Below are 17,631 nucleotides of genomic sequence, written 5' to 3' on the forward strand. Positions count from 1 at the left end.
ATTTCTGAGCACCCACAACATACCAATAAACCCATACTTTCAAGATTTTTCACAATTTACCACACATAGAAAATAATAATATTTTATGTAGTACACTGTAGTAAATTGATAAATCCAAAGACAACTAGGCTAAAGGCTTCAGCTGTTCCAGAACCTATTCGGCTGCCCCATGACTGAAGTGACCATTGAGATTGTGTCTCTCCTGGTACTTATTTCTTGTCTCAGCACACAAGTTGAGAAGCTCTGAAACAAACTCAATGTGTCCCTTAAGGCAAAATGCTTCCCAAATATAACATATATTGAAGAATGCTAATTTGTGTCAGATAACGTATAGTTTCTTGGATGGCTTTATTGTCCTTGAGTTCATCTGCATAAATTCTGAAGAATTGAGACTCAAAGCATTGATTGGAGAATTCCGAATTTGAAAAGGATGGTAATATTCTATGCCCTGTGTTTGTTTTCAAATTCTATCATTTCATACTAAGATAGTCTAGCAGTCAGGCTAACTAAATTGAACAAAGGTGGCCCCATTGTTACCTGAAAAGAACATCAATGTAGAAAGTCTGCCAAGATAACTTTATTGAAATTGCTTTCTTTTATGCATAAGAACTGGTGCGACACACATGATGGAGACTGGGTAACAGGGAATAAATCTTCTGAGGCAAAAGGCAAATCGAAGGCACTTCCAGCATTGTAACATCAGAGGAATCAACACTTCCCTTCATGTTTGAAACCAAGCTTTCCATTTCTTCCCCTGAAAGAAAAGAGATGGTGCTCAGAATGAAATGCAGTGGAAATGGGTTAAGCCCAGGCTGGACGCGAACTGGGAAAGGGTACTTACAGTTTCTAGGTCTGTTTGGGTATAACAACACTGCCTCATTCTAAATAAGAATTATCTGTAAAATACTTTGCATGATAAAGGCTTAATAAATAATTTCCCTGATTCATATTCTATTGGGCCAAACTAAGGGTACTGTTCCAATATCTGCTTCCGTGTGCTTACATAACTGCTTTGCAGAATTCACAGGGATTGTGGTAAGTTTTCCCATCAGTACCACACACTGGTTTGTTGATCTTGGGACAGAGTTTTCCATCTGTAACTGTTTTCTCATAGTTGCTGCAGAAAGCCTGTAATTTAAATGAAGTTCCTTTTTTATTTCATGAATAACAGCATTGATGTCATTAGCTCTCTCAAGGAAAGAAAAAATGTGCTAAACTTATGCTTAGAAATTCTTTTTATAAGCTCATATTTTATTATTACAATTAAAATATATGTTGAAAATTAAAAAAAAAGAAAATCACATGTAGTCCTAGCACCCAGAGATACCCTTTGTTATCATTTGTTATTTTTCCTTCCAGCTCTTCTCTATGCATTGTGTTGCCATACATATAATATTAAAAACAGAACCACACCATATATACCTTCTGTTTATTCTTTACCATTTATCTTTTCTATACCATGATGCACATTCTGAAAAGTGTGATTTGTGGTGTAATACTCCATCATAAATATGTGGAATGATTTATTTTACTAATACCTCATTATTGCATGTTTCTTCTTTTGAACATTAATTGGCTGGGATGACCATTTTATGTATAAAATACATGTATACATTCTGATTATTTTCTTAGGATATGTTCTTATGAGAAGAATTGCTGTCTCAAAGGTTATAACTTTTAAGACTTCCAATACTGATTGCCAAATTGCTTTATCATCAGTGTGTATCCAAGTATAAATTCTTCACCTCTTTCTCAGAATTTCTGGAGAAATTTGTCTATACCACTTTTTTATGTCATTCCTGAACACAGCTAGAGGCGTCTTGAGATAATAAGCCATATCTGATTCACCTTTTTATCCATTTCCTAGGACAGGGCCTGGTAAAATTCAAATGTTGAAAAATATTTGTTGAATGAATGGGGAAAGAGAACATAATTTAGACTATATATTGTAGGTACCAGTGTTACAACTGACTTGCTCAATTGCCAATGATTCTTAGAAAGTCAGCACCACACCATCTTATATATCCTAAGCAATATAGGATACTTTTCCAAATGCCCATAATAATGTCTAACATTTATTGAGTGCTTGCTATATTTTAGGCACAGTACTAAGTACTTTGAATGTAATTATTCATTTAACTCTATTGAACAGTCCTATAGAGTTGATATTATCATTATCACCACTTTACAGATAAGGAAAATGAGACCTAGAGAAGTTGAGTAGTTTATTTAAGATCACATAGTCATTAAGTTGTAGAACCAGGATTCAAATGAGGGCAGTTTAACTCCAAAGCCCATGGTCTTAGCCATTACCATTATAACCATAGAGGAACCTAACAATTTAGCCAAACTTGTCCATTAATAACCTTTGAAAACACTTTGCTTTTTCCCAACACAATACTACACCTTCTTTCTGGAATAAGTTTTCCCTTTCATATCTTTCTTTGAGGCACATCTCAAATACCATCTCATCCTCTGAAATTTTCCTAATAGCCCTCAGGCAAAAACTGATTGCTCCTTGTCAAAATGCCTACAAACTTATTATCTGATGCCAATCTTCAATAGTGCAAACATGTTACTTTTTTTTTTTTTTTACCTTTTTTCTTTTTTTACTTTGGATTCAAACTCCTTGAAGAAAGAGATAATAAAATACGTGTATATATAATCATAGTTCTATCATTGATCTCTTCATTAGCTATCTCTTTACCTATCAAACATACAAACAATGCATGTTTATAAAAGAACCTTTAGAAATACAGAGCAGTACAAGAGGGATTTATTTAAATCATCCATAATCTATTACCCAGAAACTTGCACTATTAAGAAGTTTGTGTATTTACTCCCTGACATTTTCTATGTATTTAAAAACAAATGATCACTCAATTGATAGCATTTTACATAAGGCTTTTTAAACTTGAAATATGCTTTCATTAGCTATCTCTTTACCTATCAAACATACAAACAATGCATGTTTATAAAAGAACCTTTAGAAATACAGAGCAGTACAAGAGGGATTTATTTAAATCATCCATAATCTATTACCCAGAAACTTGCACTATTAAGAAGTTTGTGTATTTACTCCCTGACATTTTCTATGTATTTAAAAACAAATGATCACTCAATTGATAGCATTTTACATAAGGCTTTTTAAACTTGAAATATGCTTTCAATATTTTTCTATATCAAGTAATATACATTCTATAGTACTATTTAAATAGTTACTGTATGTTTACAAGTTATTAAGCAATTCTCCATTTGGAAACATTTGGTCTCTTTCCATGTTTTTTGCTAATGCAAACAATATTGCCAGGAATATCTGTATAAATGCATTTTTGGTACATCCTCAATTCTTTACTTAGGCTACATTTCTAGAAGTAAAATCTCCGTGTATGAATTTGCCTTTTCTAAGACTTTTGATGCAATTATCAATTGAAAAATCAGAGATTATTTTTTCATATTTCTATTTCTTGTAGGCCTTGAACATAACAGATACTCAGTAAAGTTTGTTGAATGGTGATATGCATAGGATAAACATTATTATGTAATTACAGAATTTAATAGATAGAATGGAATAAAATCTGTTTATAAACTTTCCTCATAAGAACAGAGAACAAACTTTCTGTGCTTTCCTCTTCTATCCTCCTTTCCTTTCCCCTACTTCAACCACAGAAAGTCTGTGTTTATCTGCTATCACCTTTATCTGTTGAGATTTTGCTTTTGATTTTATTTAATCAAAGGGCATTTTTCAAAAAGTAATAAATCCAATGTTCTAATTTTGCAGGTGGGGACACTGAGGTCCACTTCCTTTTGGAAGACATTCTTTCAACATCTCACAAGACGTGGTGACAGAGTTAAAACTAGAACTTATATATCCCATTACATTGTGATTTTCTGGGTTGTTTTGGAAACCATAGATGGTAAATTCATCTATTCATCTAACCATCCATCCATCCATCTATCCATCTATTAGGTGAGATATTTATTGAAATTAGTGCCATGATTAAAGCACTAGGATCCAAAAAGAGAGAAAACACTTTCTCTGACTTTAAAGAGTTCACATTCTAAGAGAGAAGCCTATCTGTGAAGCATAACAAAATATGATAAATGTTGAATTAAGTATATTAATAAAATCCAATAGAAATGCAGATGAGACAGCAATAAATCATTCACGGGGACTATGGAGTAGAAATGATTTGGCTGTTAGGAGATTTCCATAGATGTAAGGCATATGAGAGGGGGTATCAGGGTCCTTCCGGATGAGAGAATGATCACGCTCAATGATGCTGCTGACAGAGGCTAGTAATTGTCTTTCAGAATGAAAGAATAGCATCAGCAAAGGCATATGAGAGGTCTTGGCATGCTAGAAACTGCGGGCCATCTAGTGTGATCAAAGCCTTGGATCATAGGTGGGTAGAGAATGAATGAGGCTGTACGAGGAGATTGCCAATAGATTGGAAAAGGACTTGAATGCCAGGCTAAAGAATTTGGATATTATATTCTTGGCAGGTGAAATTATCTAGATTTTTGGAGTAAGAGAGTCATATGAAGAAAGTTAAAATGTTAGAAAAAATATTCTTTGGTATCAGTTTGGAGGATGTCTGTAGATGAATTAATTTTTAAAAAGTACTACAATTGTTTCTCTTTGCATTGCTTTATAAATATTTTCTTCAAAATATTTAATATTCAATTATACAAGTAAAATTATGGATCTAAAAAATTATAAATACTTAGTTATTAAGTTAATAACATTATTATAATTTAAAAATTATAAATAACAGTTATTAAGATTAAATCATAAAGTTATGATTTAATAACTAATTTTTATTTAGCATTTACTATGCACTAAACACTCTTATAGGATATATATAAATTTACTCATATAATATTGAATTAAGTACTATTATTAGCTGAATTTTATTGATAAAGAAACTGAGGCATAGAAAGTAAAAGTAAGTTACCCAAAATCAAACAGTTACTGAGTAATAGGGCTGGAATATGAACCTGAATATTCTCTTTCTCAAAGCCCACGTTTCCAAAAATAAGCTATAGTGCCTCTCTATATAGTTTTTGTATTTTAAGCTATACAGCTATTTTTTATGAAAGTAAACCCTGTTATTATTAATTGCCCTCTCAAGAATGTAGATCTTGTAATTACTAATTGCCAACCCCAGCTACCAGGGGATTCAATATCTATGACTCTGGCGAATACTCTCTCTGTATACCTGTCTGTTTAGTAAAATTCAGAGCTGTGATTCTCCAATTTTATTTTGCACCAAAATGTCAGGCTTCTTAAAACGTAGATTCCTAGGCCTCAACATCCCTAGAGATCACAGTTCAATCGATAGGTCTAATACGTGTAAGGAGCAGGAAGGTGCATTTTACAAAGCATTTGTAGTGACTTTTATGAACAAGGTCCTCAGATCTAGAGTAACCATGTGTTCTGAATTGCCTGGATAGTCTCAGTTTATGATTATCTTCTTGTTAAATCTATTATAAGTACTACTTTCACTCAAAAGTTATCCTAATTTGGAAAATAAATGATATTCACCTCATACTTTTATAAGTACTGTGCTGTTTTAGAGGCTTTGATGGCTTATAAACTCCCTATATGGAAACGTGACATCTGGCTAATTTAAGAAAAATGGGAGATAATTTTCAAGTCCTTTCCACTGTTAAGGAAAATGCATCTGCACCAATGATGACACTTTGTCTAAATCAGTGTGTCATGCTATCATTCCACATTCTCACCAGACCAACCAAATGAACTCAGAAGACCTCAATGGAATAGCCACGGTACTTCCCAACTCAAGATCACCATTATCAGACAACCTCTTGTTGTAATAGAAAGGGGCCCAGGAGAGAGAGAAGCACATACCCGAGAACCTCCATGGCTCACAGCCTCTGCAATGACAGAACAAACAATGATAAATTACAACAGCTCAGAAAAATTCCAGAATCTTACAGTTAACATTATCTTTAGAGTTCTTCCACTACAACTGTCTTGCTTTATGGATGAAGAACTGAGGCGCAGAGAAGGGAAGGAAACTTCTCCAGGACACACAGCTTGTTAACTACACAACTGAGCTGGGAGTCAGGTTACAAGTGACCAGTACAAAGCTCTTTCACTACATTTGATATTTATGATTTATGTGGCTTTTATCCAATCATGTTCTTCACTTCTTTAATGCTTACCTTAAAACTAGGCTATACCTGAAGAAAGGAAGGCAAAAATATATGTCAAAGAGACGTATGTTAAACCAGAAAAAAATTAGAAAATTCCAAAATCTAGAAGCCATTTGATTAAAGGATAATCAAGTCAACTGATGAACAAGGTGCTACTATGATAATAAAATATAACACAGTTTTGAGAGCATTGAAAAAAATCATATCATTTACCACCATTTCCACTAACACTTATAATATCTACCATCTACTGGGAGATTTCTACATTTTAAGCACTGTATTAAATCTTACATACATTAAGTCATACTAATAATTCCATTTTAAAGATAAGGAAATTGAGCTGTGGGGCAAATAACTTGTCTAAGGACATGTGTCTTGTAAATGGCAGAGCCAGAAATCAAACCTAGGTCTCTTAGACTCTACAGCCAATGTACATAAGCATAACCTTTTATTGAAAGAAGTCTTAGAACATATAAGGTTCACGTGAGGAAACAGTAGCCAAAGAAAGGAAGTAAGTTGTTCAATATTAAAGAAAAATGTAGTAGCAGAATGACGATTAGAGGTCAAATTTCAGAATCCTTGTCCTGAGCTCTTTCTCGCTCTCTCTCATTATCTGTTTACTTTGCTTACCTAGAGGGTAAGTAAGAATACTCAAGCTTTCAGTACAATGGAAACCTCCCAGGAAAATTCTGGCAGTTGAAGCTCTTTAGATAAGAATTTCTTGAAGGTGACTTTAAATGAGGATTTCTAATTTCAATATAAATTGTTTCCTTGAAGAAGAAACTTATGTGTAATCTTATATTGTTAATTGTGGTCTACTGAGGGCAATACAATTGGCTTGGACCTCCTAGGATAGCCAAGTGGGGCCCATGTGACCTAGGACAGGCCATCTCATCCTATAAGATATAACATTGTTTTTGCAATTGGATAAAACTATCCCTTGTAGAGTATTATAGTGATAAAAAAGCTAATTTGTAAGTAAAAGTTCCTTCTAAATTAAAAATGTGGTGGGCAGGGCCGGCCCCGGGGCTTAGCGGTTGGGTGCGAGCGCTCCGCTCCTGGCCGCCCAAGTTCGGATCCCGGGAGCGCACGAACGCACCGCTTGTCCAGCCATGCTGAGGCCTCGTCCCACATACAGCAACTAGAAGGATGTGCAACTATGACATACAACTATCTGCTGGGGCTTTAGGGAAAAAAAATAAATAAATAAAGTAACGATGCAGAGTATCTTTAAAAAAAAAAAAATATGATGGGCAGTCATCATGACTAACCATCCTTATCATCATCATCATAATCATTATCATCATCTCATTATCATCATTATCATTAATAATGTCACATCATGACTGCTGATGTTAACTAGTCTGGTCCAGAATTCCATTTTGTGTATACATAGCACTTACCTGCAAAGAAGAACAAATAGGCCACACTGACCAAAAGCAGAAGGCTGCCTGATGGCTTCATGGTCAATGAGGTCTGCGAGGTCTGTAGGGAATGTGTTAATAGAGTTCACCACTGTGGATGTTCTACAGGCTGTATTTATAAGTGCATCCATATGCATGTATCTGAGCACCCATACAGCCAGCCAGATTCTCCACCCTGATTGTGTAATCTATTTCCCCAGTGATTAGAGACACCAGAAAACAAAGAAGCTTATTTCATGCCTTTTTCAAACTGTCAAGAACAATGGTCAAAAATGATGTTCGGGCAGAATGAAATGAATTACATGTAGCACACCCAGAATTTGCCCTCGTCAGCATACTGTGATAATTGCAATCAAGTCATTTTCTTCCAATTAGCATATTTTGAATCTGCCCCCAGCAGAGCCTTGGGGCCAGAAAGCTTCCATCTGGCAGTAACCTGTAGGGACAGTCTGTATAATTTGTGCACAATATTAATGTTTGGTGTCACAATTACCAGGAAAATGAAAATGCTGCTGTGAGGAATTTTGAGGTTATGGAATTTATTAGACAAAGAGCGTACTCTGAATGGTCATTAAAATAAAAATCCTAGATATTCAAGGTGAATGTGAATTGAGGGGCTATTTCCTTCAACGTTTGCTTTTAGGCAGCACAGCATAATGGTTCCTATTTAACATTTTATTTTAACAAGTATTTCACAGGTGAATTTTACTCATTATGCATAAATGCCATCCACACTTCTTTCTTTTTCTCAAATATACCATATACTTTTCACCTTAGGACTCTTGCTCTTACTGTTTCCTCTGCCTGGAAAATTCCTGGCCAAGAAACTTGAATGGCTAGTTCCTTTTTTTAGAAATATCAAGTTCAAATATTACCTGTTCAGTGAAGATTTCCTTATAATACAAAATAGCCCCACTCCAAATCAGATCAGTCTGCTTTATTGAATTCATAGTGCTTTTCAATACTTAAAATTATCTTTCTTATTTAATTATTTACTTGTATATTTTCCCATCACCAAATAAATACGTAAATACACACACATATACACACAAATGCATGCAGATACACACTAGGATATAAGCTCATGGATCTTTTTCACTACTCAGTCTCTATGCACAGAACAACGTCTTGCACATGGAAGCATGTAGACATAATTCTGATTTTACAAATGCTAACAAATAAAAATTCCTTCCTTCCTTCAAAAATAATAACCGAGTACCAATTATTCCAAATATTACTACATGCTGAAAATGTAATGATGACAAAGACAGATTCATAGAGCTTACATTCTTCATTCTTTTCTCAAACACTTGCTGGGTGGAACCTACTGATTCCAGGAACTTTATTAAATTCTTGAAATTTAAAGACAAGTCAGAGAAGCTCACAAGCTAAGGGAGAAGAAAACAATTTGATTAAAGTTATACACAAATAAGTAGGGGGCACTGAAGAGAGCACATTTGTTTGAGTAGGGTGGAGGAACAGCCAAGAGGAGGTGGTCACGACCAGGCTTCACAGAGGATCTGGCCCTCAGAGTTATTAGAAAGTTGGAGGCACATAAAGTGATAGTCAGCATTCCAAGAATAAGGAAAAATATGGGGAAAAAAAAGAAAACAAATAAGAACCGAGGTATATTTTTGAAAATGAGAGTAATGGTTAGACTCAAATGCAGAGACAAGCTTTAAGGTAAAAGGTTTTATAGGCTATGCTAAGGATCGTTCTTGTACTTGGGGATCCAGGGATCTTAATGGATCTTAATGGATCTTAATGGTTTTATAGTTTTCATCAAATTTAGAAATTTTATAACTATTATTTCTTTGTATATATATTTTTTATTCCCTCATCATCCTTCTCCCAAACTGCGTGAAGTTGTCCCACAACTTACTAATGTTGTCTTCAATATTTTTTCAGTTTTTTTTGCTCATTTCTAACACTCTGTCTTCAAGTTTACTAGTATTTTGCTCTGCAATAGCTAACCTGCTTTTAATAACATATAGTATATTTTCCTTCTCAAATATTTTGTTTTTTTCATCTTTAGAAATACAATTCTGTTCCTTTTTTAGTATCTTCCATCTATTTACTTAACATGTTCTATCTTTCTTCTACCTTCTTGAACATAAGGGATAACTGGTTTAATAGCCTTATCTATCAATTACATCATTTGTGTCATCGCTGGATCTGTTTATATGATTGATACATTTTCAGATTTAGCGTTGTGTTTTTCTGTTTCTTTGCATACCAGACATTGGGAATGTTACTTTATTGAACACTGGATATTTTTCTATTTCTATAAATATTTTTGATCTCTGTCCTTGGATTGCAGATAAATTACTTTGGAACAGGAAACAGTTTGATATGCATATACGTGTGTGTGTGTGTGTGTGTATTTTTTGAGACTGGCTGTAAAACTTTGTTAAATGGGACCAGACTAGCCTTCAATCTAGGACAATTTTACCCCACTTCAGAGACAATGACCTTCTGAACATTCTACTAGATGCCCATGTATTATGAAGTTTTCCAATCTAGCTAGTGGGACCATAAAATATTTTCAGCCATGTGTGAGCCCCGGGTTTTGTTCTTCATCTGCTCCGTTGGGGTGGCGCTTTTCTTGTCCTTGTGTAGTTTCCTAACACACAAATGCTGATCACTATTCACCTGAAGACTGAAGAGGGTCCATCTGGAGATCTTCAGAGCTCTCTTACTCTGCCCTGTGAACTCTAGTTGCCTTGTCCTCCCCATGCCCTCAACTCAGGGCTACTGTAGGCTTCTCTTGGGTTTCCTTTTCCTGTGCTTTTCACCTGGAAGCTGTCCAAGAAGTAAACTGGTGCCGTCTTAGAGCTCACCTCATGCCTTTCTTGCCTCAAAAATCAGTGTTCTGTGCCTGACTCTGAAGTCTGAAAACCATTGTTTCATACATTTTGCTTAATTTATTAGTCATTTCCGGTGGGAGGGTAAGTCCAGTCCTCTTACTTCGTCGTGGCTGAAACTGGAATTCTGTACTAAAGATTTTGGTTTATCTTGTTCTTACTCTAAAGGTGATAAGCTCTATTTACAGGAGTAACATGATTAAAAATTATTATGAAGGGGGTGGGCCTGGTGGCAGTGTACATGCTCTGCTTTGGCATCCCGGGGTTCACTGGCTCAGATCCCAGGTGCAAACCTATACACCACTGATCAAGCCATGCTGTGGCAGCCTCCCACGTACAAAATAGAGGAGATGGGCATAGATGTTAGCCCAGGGCCGATCTTCCTCAGCAAAAAGAGGAAGATTGGCAACAGATGTTAGGTCAGGGCCAATCTTCTTCACACACAAAAATAATAATAATAATAATAATTATTATAAAGATCACTGCTTCTACTTTATAGAAAATGGGTTAAGGGGGAGTAAGCATTGTGAGGCAGTGGAGTCTAGGAAATTATTTTCTAAGTATGCAATGATAAGTGAGGTCTTCTGTCCTCAACTAAGACATTAAATATTCGTTCCCACAACTCATCCTCTCTAACTCATTGCTTCTCCTATGCCAGTAACATCAATGCTTTAGTTCTGTCTTCTTTACTTTTGATGCTGCTTTAAAAAATCTTGCCTTTTACAGAAGGCAATTCTTTCAATATTTAAATACCTGATTTGCTCAAGGTAGGGAAGCTGGTGCTGGTGCTTAGTTTTACAATGCCCAGCAACTGGTCAGGGATGCCATTCCACTGATTTTCTGGGACTAAGATAGGTGGAGAATTAGCTAATTTACAGACAAGATTAAATCTGCATTTGTGCTAGAGGAAAAAAATATAGGCTTTAGCATGAGTAGGCCTCCTTTCTCATATGGGCTAGCTATAAGACTTCTAGATAGCTTTGAAAACCAACCCCATATAATCATTAGCATATTTCTCATAAACTTCCTGATTTCCAGAAAACGATCCAAAGCAGCTCACTCTAAAATGCATGTGCATATAGTTTTGAAAACAGAAACTGGAAAAGAAAAGTTATATAAAAGTTTGAGGACAAAAATGTGCTGATTATAAAGACTAATGTTTATCGTGGTTGGATGTTAAGTTTGGAGTAAAACTTTCTGGAAGCCCAGGTAAAAAGAGAAAATCAATGTGTAAAAATAAATGTGAATTATCTGAAATAAAAGAATATAATTTATATCTTGGTAGCAAATTTGTTAGTATTTTTAAGTTTTGAAGTATGTCAAATATATAGTCAAATACAGATAGCAATAAATAGACATATACGTGCTCACCACTCTTATTTACTAGAAGTTAATATTCCTCCAAATATTTTTATTATATTTTTAAATAAATAAATCTTTTTTTTTAAATTCTAAAAGAAACCTGGAATATAAAATGTTAGAAGTTGTTAGTCAACAGAATATTGAAAGAGAAGAACCGAGTGGGAGGATTGACACTACTAGACTCAAGGCTTACTATAAGGTCACAGTTATTAAAATAATATGGTGTTGGCAAAAGAATAGACAAATAGATCAGTAGAACAGAATGAAGAGTCCAGAAATTATACACATAAATATATCAAAAGGATCTTTGACAAAGGAGAAAAGACAATGGATATAGCACAGTCTTTTCAATAAAAGGTACTCGAACAACTGGACATCCACATGCAAAAAAAGAAAAAAAGAATCTAGACACAGAACTTTATATCCTTCACAAAAATTAACTCAAAATGGATCATGGATCTAAATGTAAAATGCAAAACTATAAAGTTCCTAGAAGCTAACATAGGAGAAAACGTTGATAACCTCGGGGTTTTTTGATTACTTTTTAGATACAACACCGAGGCATGAACTATAAAAGAAAGAATTGATAAGTTGAACTACATTAAAATTTAAAAATTTCTGTTCTGCAAAAGAGAACTGTCAAAAGAATGTGAGTGAAGGTAAGCCTTTGACTGGCAGAAAATATTTGAAAAAGGACTGTTATCTATTGTACATCTGCTTTAACCATTAAAGATAAGGATTCATTAAATACTATCCCAAAGTAAAAAATTGCACTCTTTGAAGATAAGAATGCTTACTTCCTTTCCTACCATGCCGGTATCAGTATTCCTGAAGATAAATTTCCTTTCCTGCACATCAGGGTCGTGTTGATCTGCTAATCTGTGACTGAAATCTCTTTGAAACTTTGATGAATATGTATCCTGGGTGTGTTTGATGTATGTTCTTTGTTCTAAAAGGGTATAAAGTGGGCTGAAAACTATGCTTCTCTAGAATGCTGTCTTCCTTTGTGGAGACTGCTTTCCTGGGCTAGTCCTCAGCTTGGCTCAAGTAAATTGCACCTTGTCTCTCTTATCTATAGAATGGTTATTTGTTATTTGCATCGACATCTCAAAACTCTACAATAAGAAGATGAACAACTAGATTTAAAAATGGGCAAAAGATCTGAACTTTTACTTCACTGAAGAAGATATACAGACAGTAAATAAACAAAAAGATGCTCAACATCATTTATCCTTAAGGAATTGCAAATTAAAACAATGAGATACCACTACACACTTCTTAGAATGGCTAAAATCCAAAGCACTGACAACACCAAACTCTGGCAATGATGTGGAGCAGTCACAAAAAGATAAGGAGGAACGTTAAATGCAAATTCTTAAGTGAAAGAAGTCAATCTGATTAGTCAGTCTGAGAAGGCTACTGCAATATTGTGATTTATTCTCATATTTATTTGGTTTTGTGCAAGTTCCTGGCTCACAGATCCCAAAGCCCTTGGTATTTCCTAAGTATTGAGAGTGATAAAGGTGTCTTTTGTTATGTTAATGAAAAACACCTTTGGACAGCACCTAATGATGGGGGCTGGTTGCCAGAGGAGCCAACCATGTGATTAGAGGGTTGGAACTTTCAAGGGGAGAGAGGAGGGGTTGGAGGTTGAATCAATAGCCAATGGCCAATGATTTTATCAATCAAGCATATGTAATGTAGTCTCCATAAAAACCCAAAAGAATGTGGTTCAGAGAGCTTCCAGGTTGGTGAATATATGGAGATCTGGAGAGAGTGGCGCGTTTGAAGAGAGCATGGAAGCTCCCCGCCCTTCCCACATACCTTGCCCTATACATCTCTTCCACCTGACTGTTTCTGAGTTTTATCCTTTTATAATAAACCAGTACTCTAGTAAGTTAAATATTTCTCTGAATTCTGTGAGCCACTCTAGCAAATTAATGGAACCCAAGGAGGGAGTTGTGGGAACCTCTGATCTATAGCCTGTGGTGTTACCTTCCAGGTAACAACCTGGAATTGTGATTGACATCCTGAGTTGGAGGGGGTTGTCTGATCTCTAGCCAGTATGTCAGAAGCACAGGTGACATCCTGGGCTTGCAACTGGCATCTGAAGTCCAGGGCAGAAAGCAGTCTTGTAGGACTGAGCCCTGAACCTGTGGAATCTAATGCTGTCTCCACATAGTGTCAGAGTTGAGTTGAACTGTAGGACACCCAGCTGTCGTCCTAGAATTGTTTGGTGGTGCGGGGAACATCCCCCCTCGCACATTGAAATCAGCATCCAGGAACGATAAAGAGCTACATTCTGTGTGATTTTAACTAAGGGACATTCTGGAAAGGCAAAACTATAGGGACAGTAAAAAGATCAGTGATCGCCAGAGGTTCAAGGAGACAGAGGGATGAATAGACAGAGTGCAGAGGATTTGAGGGCTGTGAAACTATTCTGTATGATACTATAATAGCGCTTACATATTCATACATTTGTTGAAACCTAGACAAAGAGTGAACCCCATTTTAAACTATGAACTTTGCTTAATAATGATGTGTCAATGTTGATTCGCTGACTGTAACAAATGTACCTCACTGGTGTGGGATGTTGATGGTGGGGGACGAGGGGAGAGTATATTTAGGAATTCTGTATTTCCACTTAATTTTGCTATGAACTTAAAAGCACCCTAAAAATAAAGTCTATTAATTTAAACAAAGGAGACAAACATACCAGAAACTAAAGACAAAACTAAAAATAGTTAGAAGCTCTAGTTCATTCTCAATAGGATGCTGAGTGCATTTCAGTGCTATTTCCCCAAAACAGGAAGATATATTCCTTCAAAACTATTATTTCCTTCAAAACTGTATTTCCTTATAGGTACATGACATAACACTTTACAGTATGCTTGGAGAACTTACATACATTATATTTATTCATTTTTCCTAAAATTAAATCTGTCTTATCATTATTGTACATGTGACACCATTGAGGATTAGCAAGTTACGATTTAACCCACAATTGCTAATAGAACCCAAGCCAAAGACATCTGTCTAATATCAAATCCAATTCTTCCCAAGGGCTCAGCATCCCTAGAGAAAATAGACTGATGACTATCGATAGTACAGAAGAACCAAGAGCACAGAACCAAAATCACAGAGTGATTTCTAACACAGCAAGTGTTGATGGTGAAGACAAATGTTGCCAATGCCTCCATTGAAGAGAAGACTTTTGGGCTAGAGGGGCAAAGAAGGAAATCCATGAAGAAGAATGCTTATTCCCTTTTGCCATCTTTTTGTTTTACTTAGTCTACTAGCCTACACATTTCTGTCAAATAGAGCTCTCTTAGAGTGTTTCTGCAGTATCACATTTCACATCTAGGCAGCATGGCACTAAACAGTTTCCTTCAAACCAGACATGTAAAAAGCTTATTAGCAAGTAGAAGCAAGTCTCTTCCCAGATTCTAGGATTTGAGCGATAAAAAGCTTGGTGTCCTTAGAGAGGTGGGAATGAAATCCTACACAGTGCTGTGTTCACGAGACTGTCGGTTTCACTTATATAAAAGAGTATGAAGGTTTTCAGTAAGTCCCAGAAATTAACCTATAATTAGTTACGACTCCTGTAGGAAGGGCTCAATGCCTCTTTAAATACAGAGTAAGAAAGTATTTAACAATGTCTTCTTAAGTCTATAAAACTATTTTCAAAGTGTTGCACATCTAACAAGATTATTACCACAAAATGAGTTAGATTTTATTGGGTAAGCAGACAGTTTTCTGTGTAATGAGAACTTGAGGACTGTATTTATTGTCAAATTATTCTCATAAAAAATTAAATAAATCAGGTAACTAGCATTGTTGCTCTGACCTGAGAATTGTGCAGTCCCTTCTCTGACTGCTGCTTCCCTTTCTCAGCAGATGATGTTACATAATTTTTTCTTACATACTTTTTCAGTACTGTATTATTAACTATAGTCACCGTGCTGAACAATAGAACTCCAGAACTTATTCATCTTACAATTGAAAGTTTGTACCCTTTGACCAACATTGTCTCATTTCCTCCACCCACCGACCCCGGGCAAACACCACTCTTCTTTCTGGTTCTATGAGTTTGACTTTTTTAGATTCCACATACAAGTGAAATCATGCAGTATTTGTCTTTCTGTGTTTGGCTATTACATTTAGCATAATGTCTTGTAAGTTAATCCTTGTCAAAAATAGCGGGATTTTCTTCGTTTTGTTTTTTTCTTTTTTGGCTGAATAATATTCAATAGTATATATTGTTGAAGTAATTAAACAAGGAGCCATTAGACTGAGGTGGCTCCACTGCCTTAGTAGCCTACTTGGTACACAAACCCAAAACTAAGCCAGACTCAATACACTGAAATCCGAGAAAACAAAACTTTAGAAACCTAATCACAAACAGCCAACTAGGCTTTCCCAAATAAGGCAACTGCTTAAGCTATCGCTAATCAAATAACTGCTTTGTTTCCCTATCTTCTTTGTAAAAGTCTTTCCTCTAGCTTCTATTGGCAGAGCACTCCTAGCTACTTTCCACGTGGCACTGCCTGATTTGAATTGATGTTTGCCCAAGTAAACTCTTGTAAATTTTAATGGGTCTCGGTTTATCTTTTAACAATATATACCAAAATTTCTTCATCTATTCATTTGCTGATGGACACTTAGATTGTTTCCATATCTTGGCTGTTGTGAATAATACTGCGGATATCCCTGAGATCCGGAGTTTATTTCCTTTGGATATAAACCCAGAAGCGGGACTGCTGGACCATATGGTAATTCTATTTTTAATTTTTTGGGAATTTCTATACTGTTTTCTATAACGGCTGTACCAATTTACAATCACACCAACAGTGTACAAGGATCCCCTTTTCTCCACATCCTTGCTAACAATTGTTACCTTTTGAATTTTTAATAATAGCCATCCTAATACGTATGAGGTGATATCTCGTGATTTTGATTTGCATTTTCCTGATGGTGAGTGATGTTGAGCATCTTTTCGTGTACCCGACAGCCATTTGTATGTCTTCTTTGGAAAAATGTCTATTCAGTTCCTCCACCCATTCTTTAATCAGATTTATTTTTTGGGGGGAATTGTATGAGTTCCGTATATATTTTGTATATTAACTCCAAACCAGATACATGGTTTGCAAATATTTTCTCCCATTCCATAGTTTGCCTTTTCATTTTGTTGATCATTTCTTTCGCTGTGTGGAAGATTTTTAGCATGATGCAATCCCACTTGATTAGTTTTGCTTTTGTTGCTTGTGCTTTTGGTGTCATATCTGAAAAATCATTGCCAAGGAGCATTTTCCTTATGTTTTCTTATAGGAGTTTTACAACTTCAGGTCTTATGTTTAAGTCTTTAATCCATTGCAAGTTGATTTTTGTGTATGGTGTAAGATAAGGGTCCAATTTCATTCTTTTGCATGTGGATATCCTGTTTTCCCAACAACATTTATTGCAGAGATTATCCTTTCCCCTTGTGTATTCTTGGCTCCTTTGTCAAAGATTAGTTGACCATATAAGTGTGAGTTTATTTCTGGGCTCTCTGTTCTGTTCCATTGGTCTGTGTGTCTATTTTTATGCCAGCACCATACTGCTTTGATTACTATAGCTTTATAATATAATTTGAAATCAGAAAGTGTGACCCATCCAGCTTTGTTCTTCTTGCTCAAGATTGCTATAGCTATTCAGGGTCTTTTGTGGATCCATATGAATTTTAGAATTGTTTTTTCTATTTCTGTGAAAAATGTCATTGGAATTTTGATAGGAATAGCATTAAATCTGTAGAACAGTTC

The 17,631-nt window shown here is 35.5% G+C and overlaps 1 protein-coding gene across 1 annotated transcript; it reads right to left on the bottom strand.

Moving 5' to 3' along the window:
- Positions 1-562: 562 nt before the first annotated feature.
- LOC101393681 (serine protease inhibitor Kazal-type 12-like) lies at positions 563-7,647 on the bottom strand. Its single transcript, XM_004420000.2, has 4 exons — positions 7,587-7,647; positions 5,876-5,901; positions 1,004-1,128; positions 563-754 (listed from the first exon to the last, which is right to left on the bottom strand). The coding sequence occupies exons 1-4, from the start codon at positions 7,645-7,647 to the stop codon at positions 709-711; spliced, it is 258 nt and encodes an 85-aa protein (XP_004420057.1). The 3' UTR covers positions 563-708.
- Positions 7,648-17,631: the final 9,984 nt, after the last annotated feature.

The sequence above is a fragment of the Ceratotherium simum genome, chromosome 4 (genome assembly GCF_057802395.1).
Source record: "Ceratotherium simum simum isolate JZ-2026a chromosome 4, ASM5780239v1, whole genome shotgun sequence".
NCBI classification, from domain to species: Eukaryota; Metazoa; Chordata; class Mammalia; order Perissodactyla; family Rhinocerotidae; genus Ceratotherium; species Ceratotherium simum.

What these genes read in the sequence shown, in the direction of transcription:
- LOC101393681 (XM_004420000.2), bottom strand. Translation starts at nt 7,647, where the DNA reads ATGAAGCCATCAGGCAGCCTTCTGCTTTTGGTCAGTGTGGCCTATTTG. An exon ending in TGAGCCATGGAGGTTCTCGG is followed by an intron (nt 1,129 to 5,875) that starts GTATGTGCTTCT and finishes TTTAAATTACAG; the next exon opens with GCTTTCTGCAGCAACTATGA. An exon ending in GAATTCTGCAAAGCAGTTAT is followed by an intron (nt 755 to 1,003) that starts GTAAGCACACGG and finishes CTTTTCTTTCAG; the next exon opens with GGGAAGAAATGGAAAGCTTG.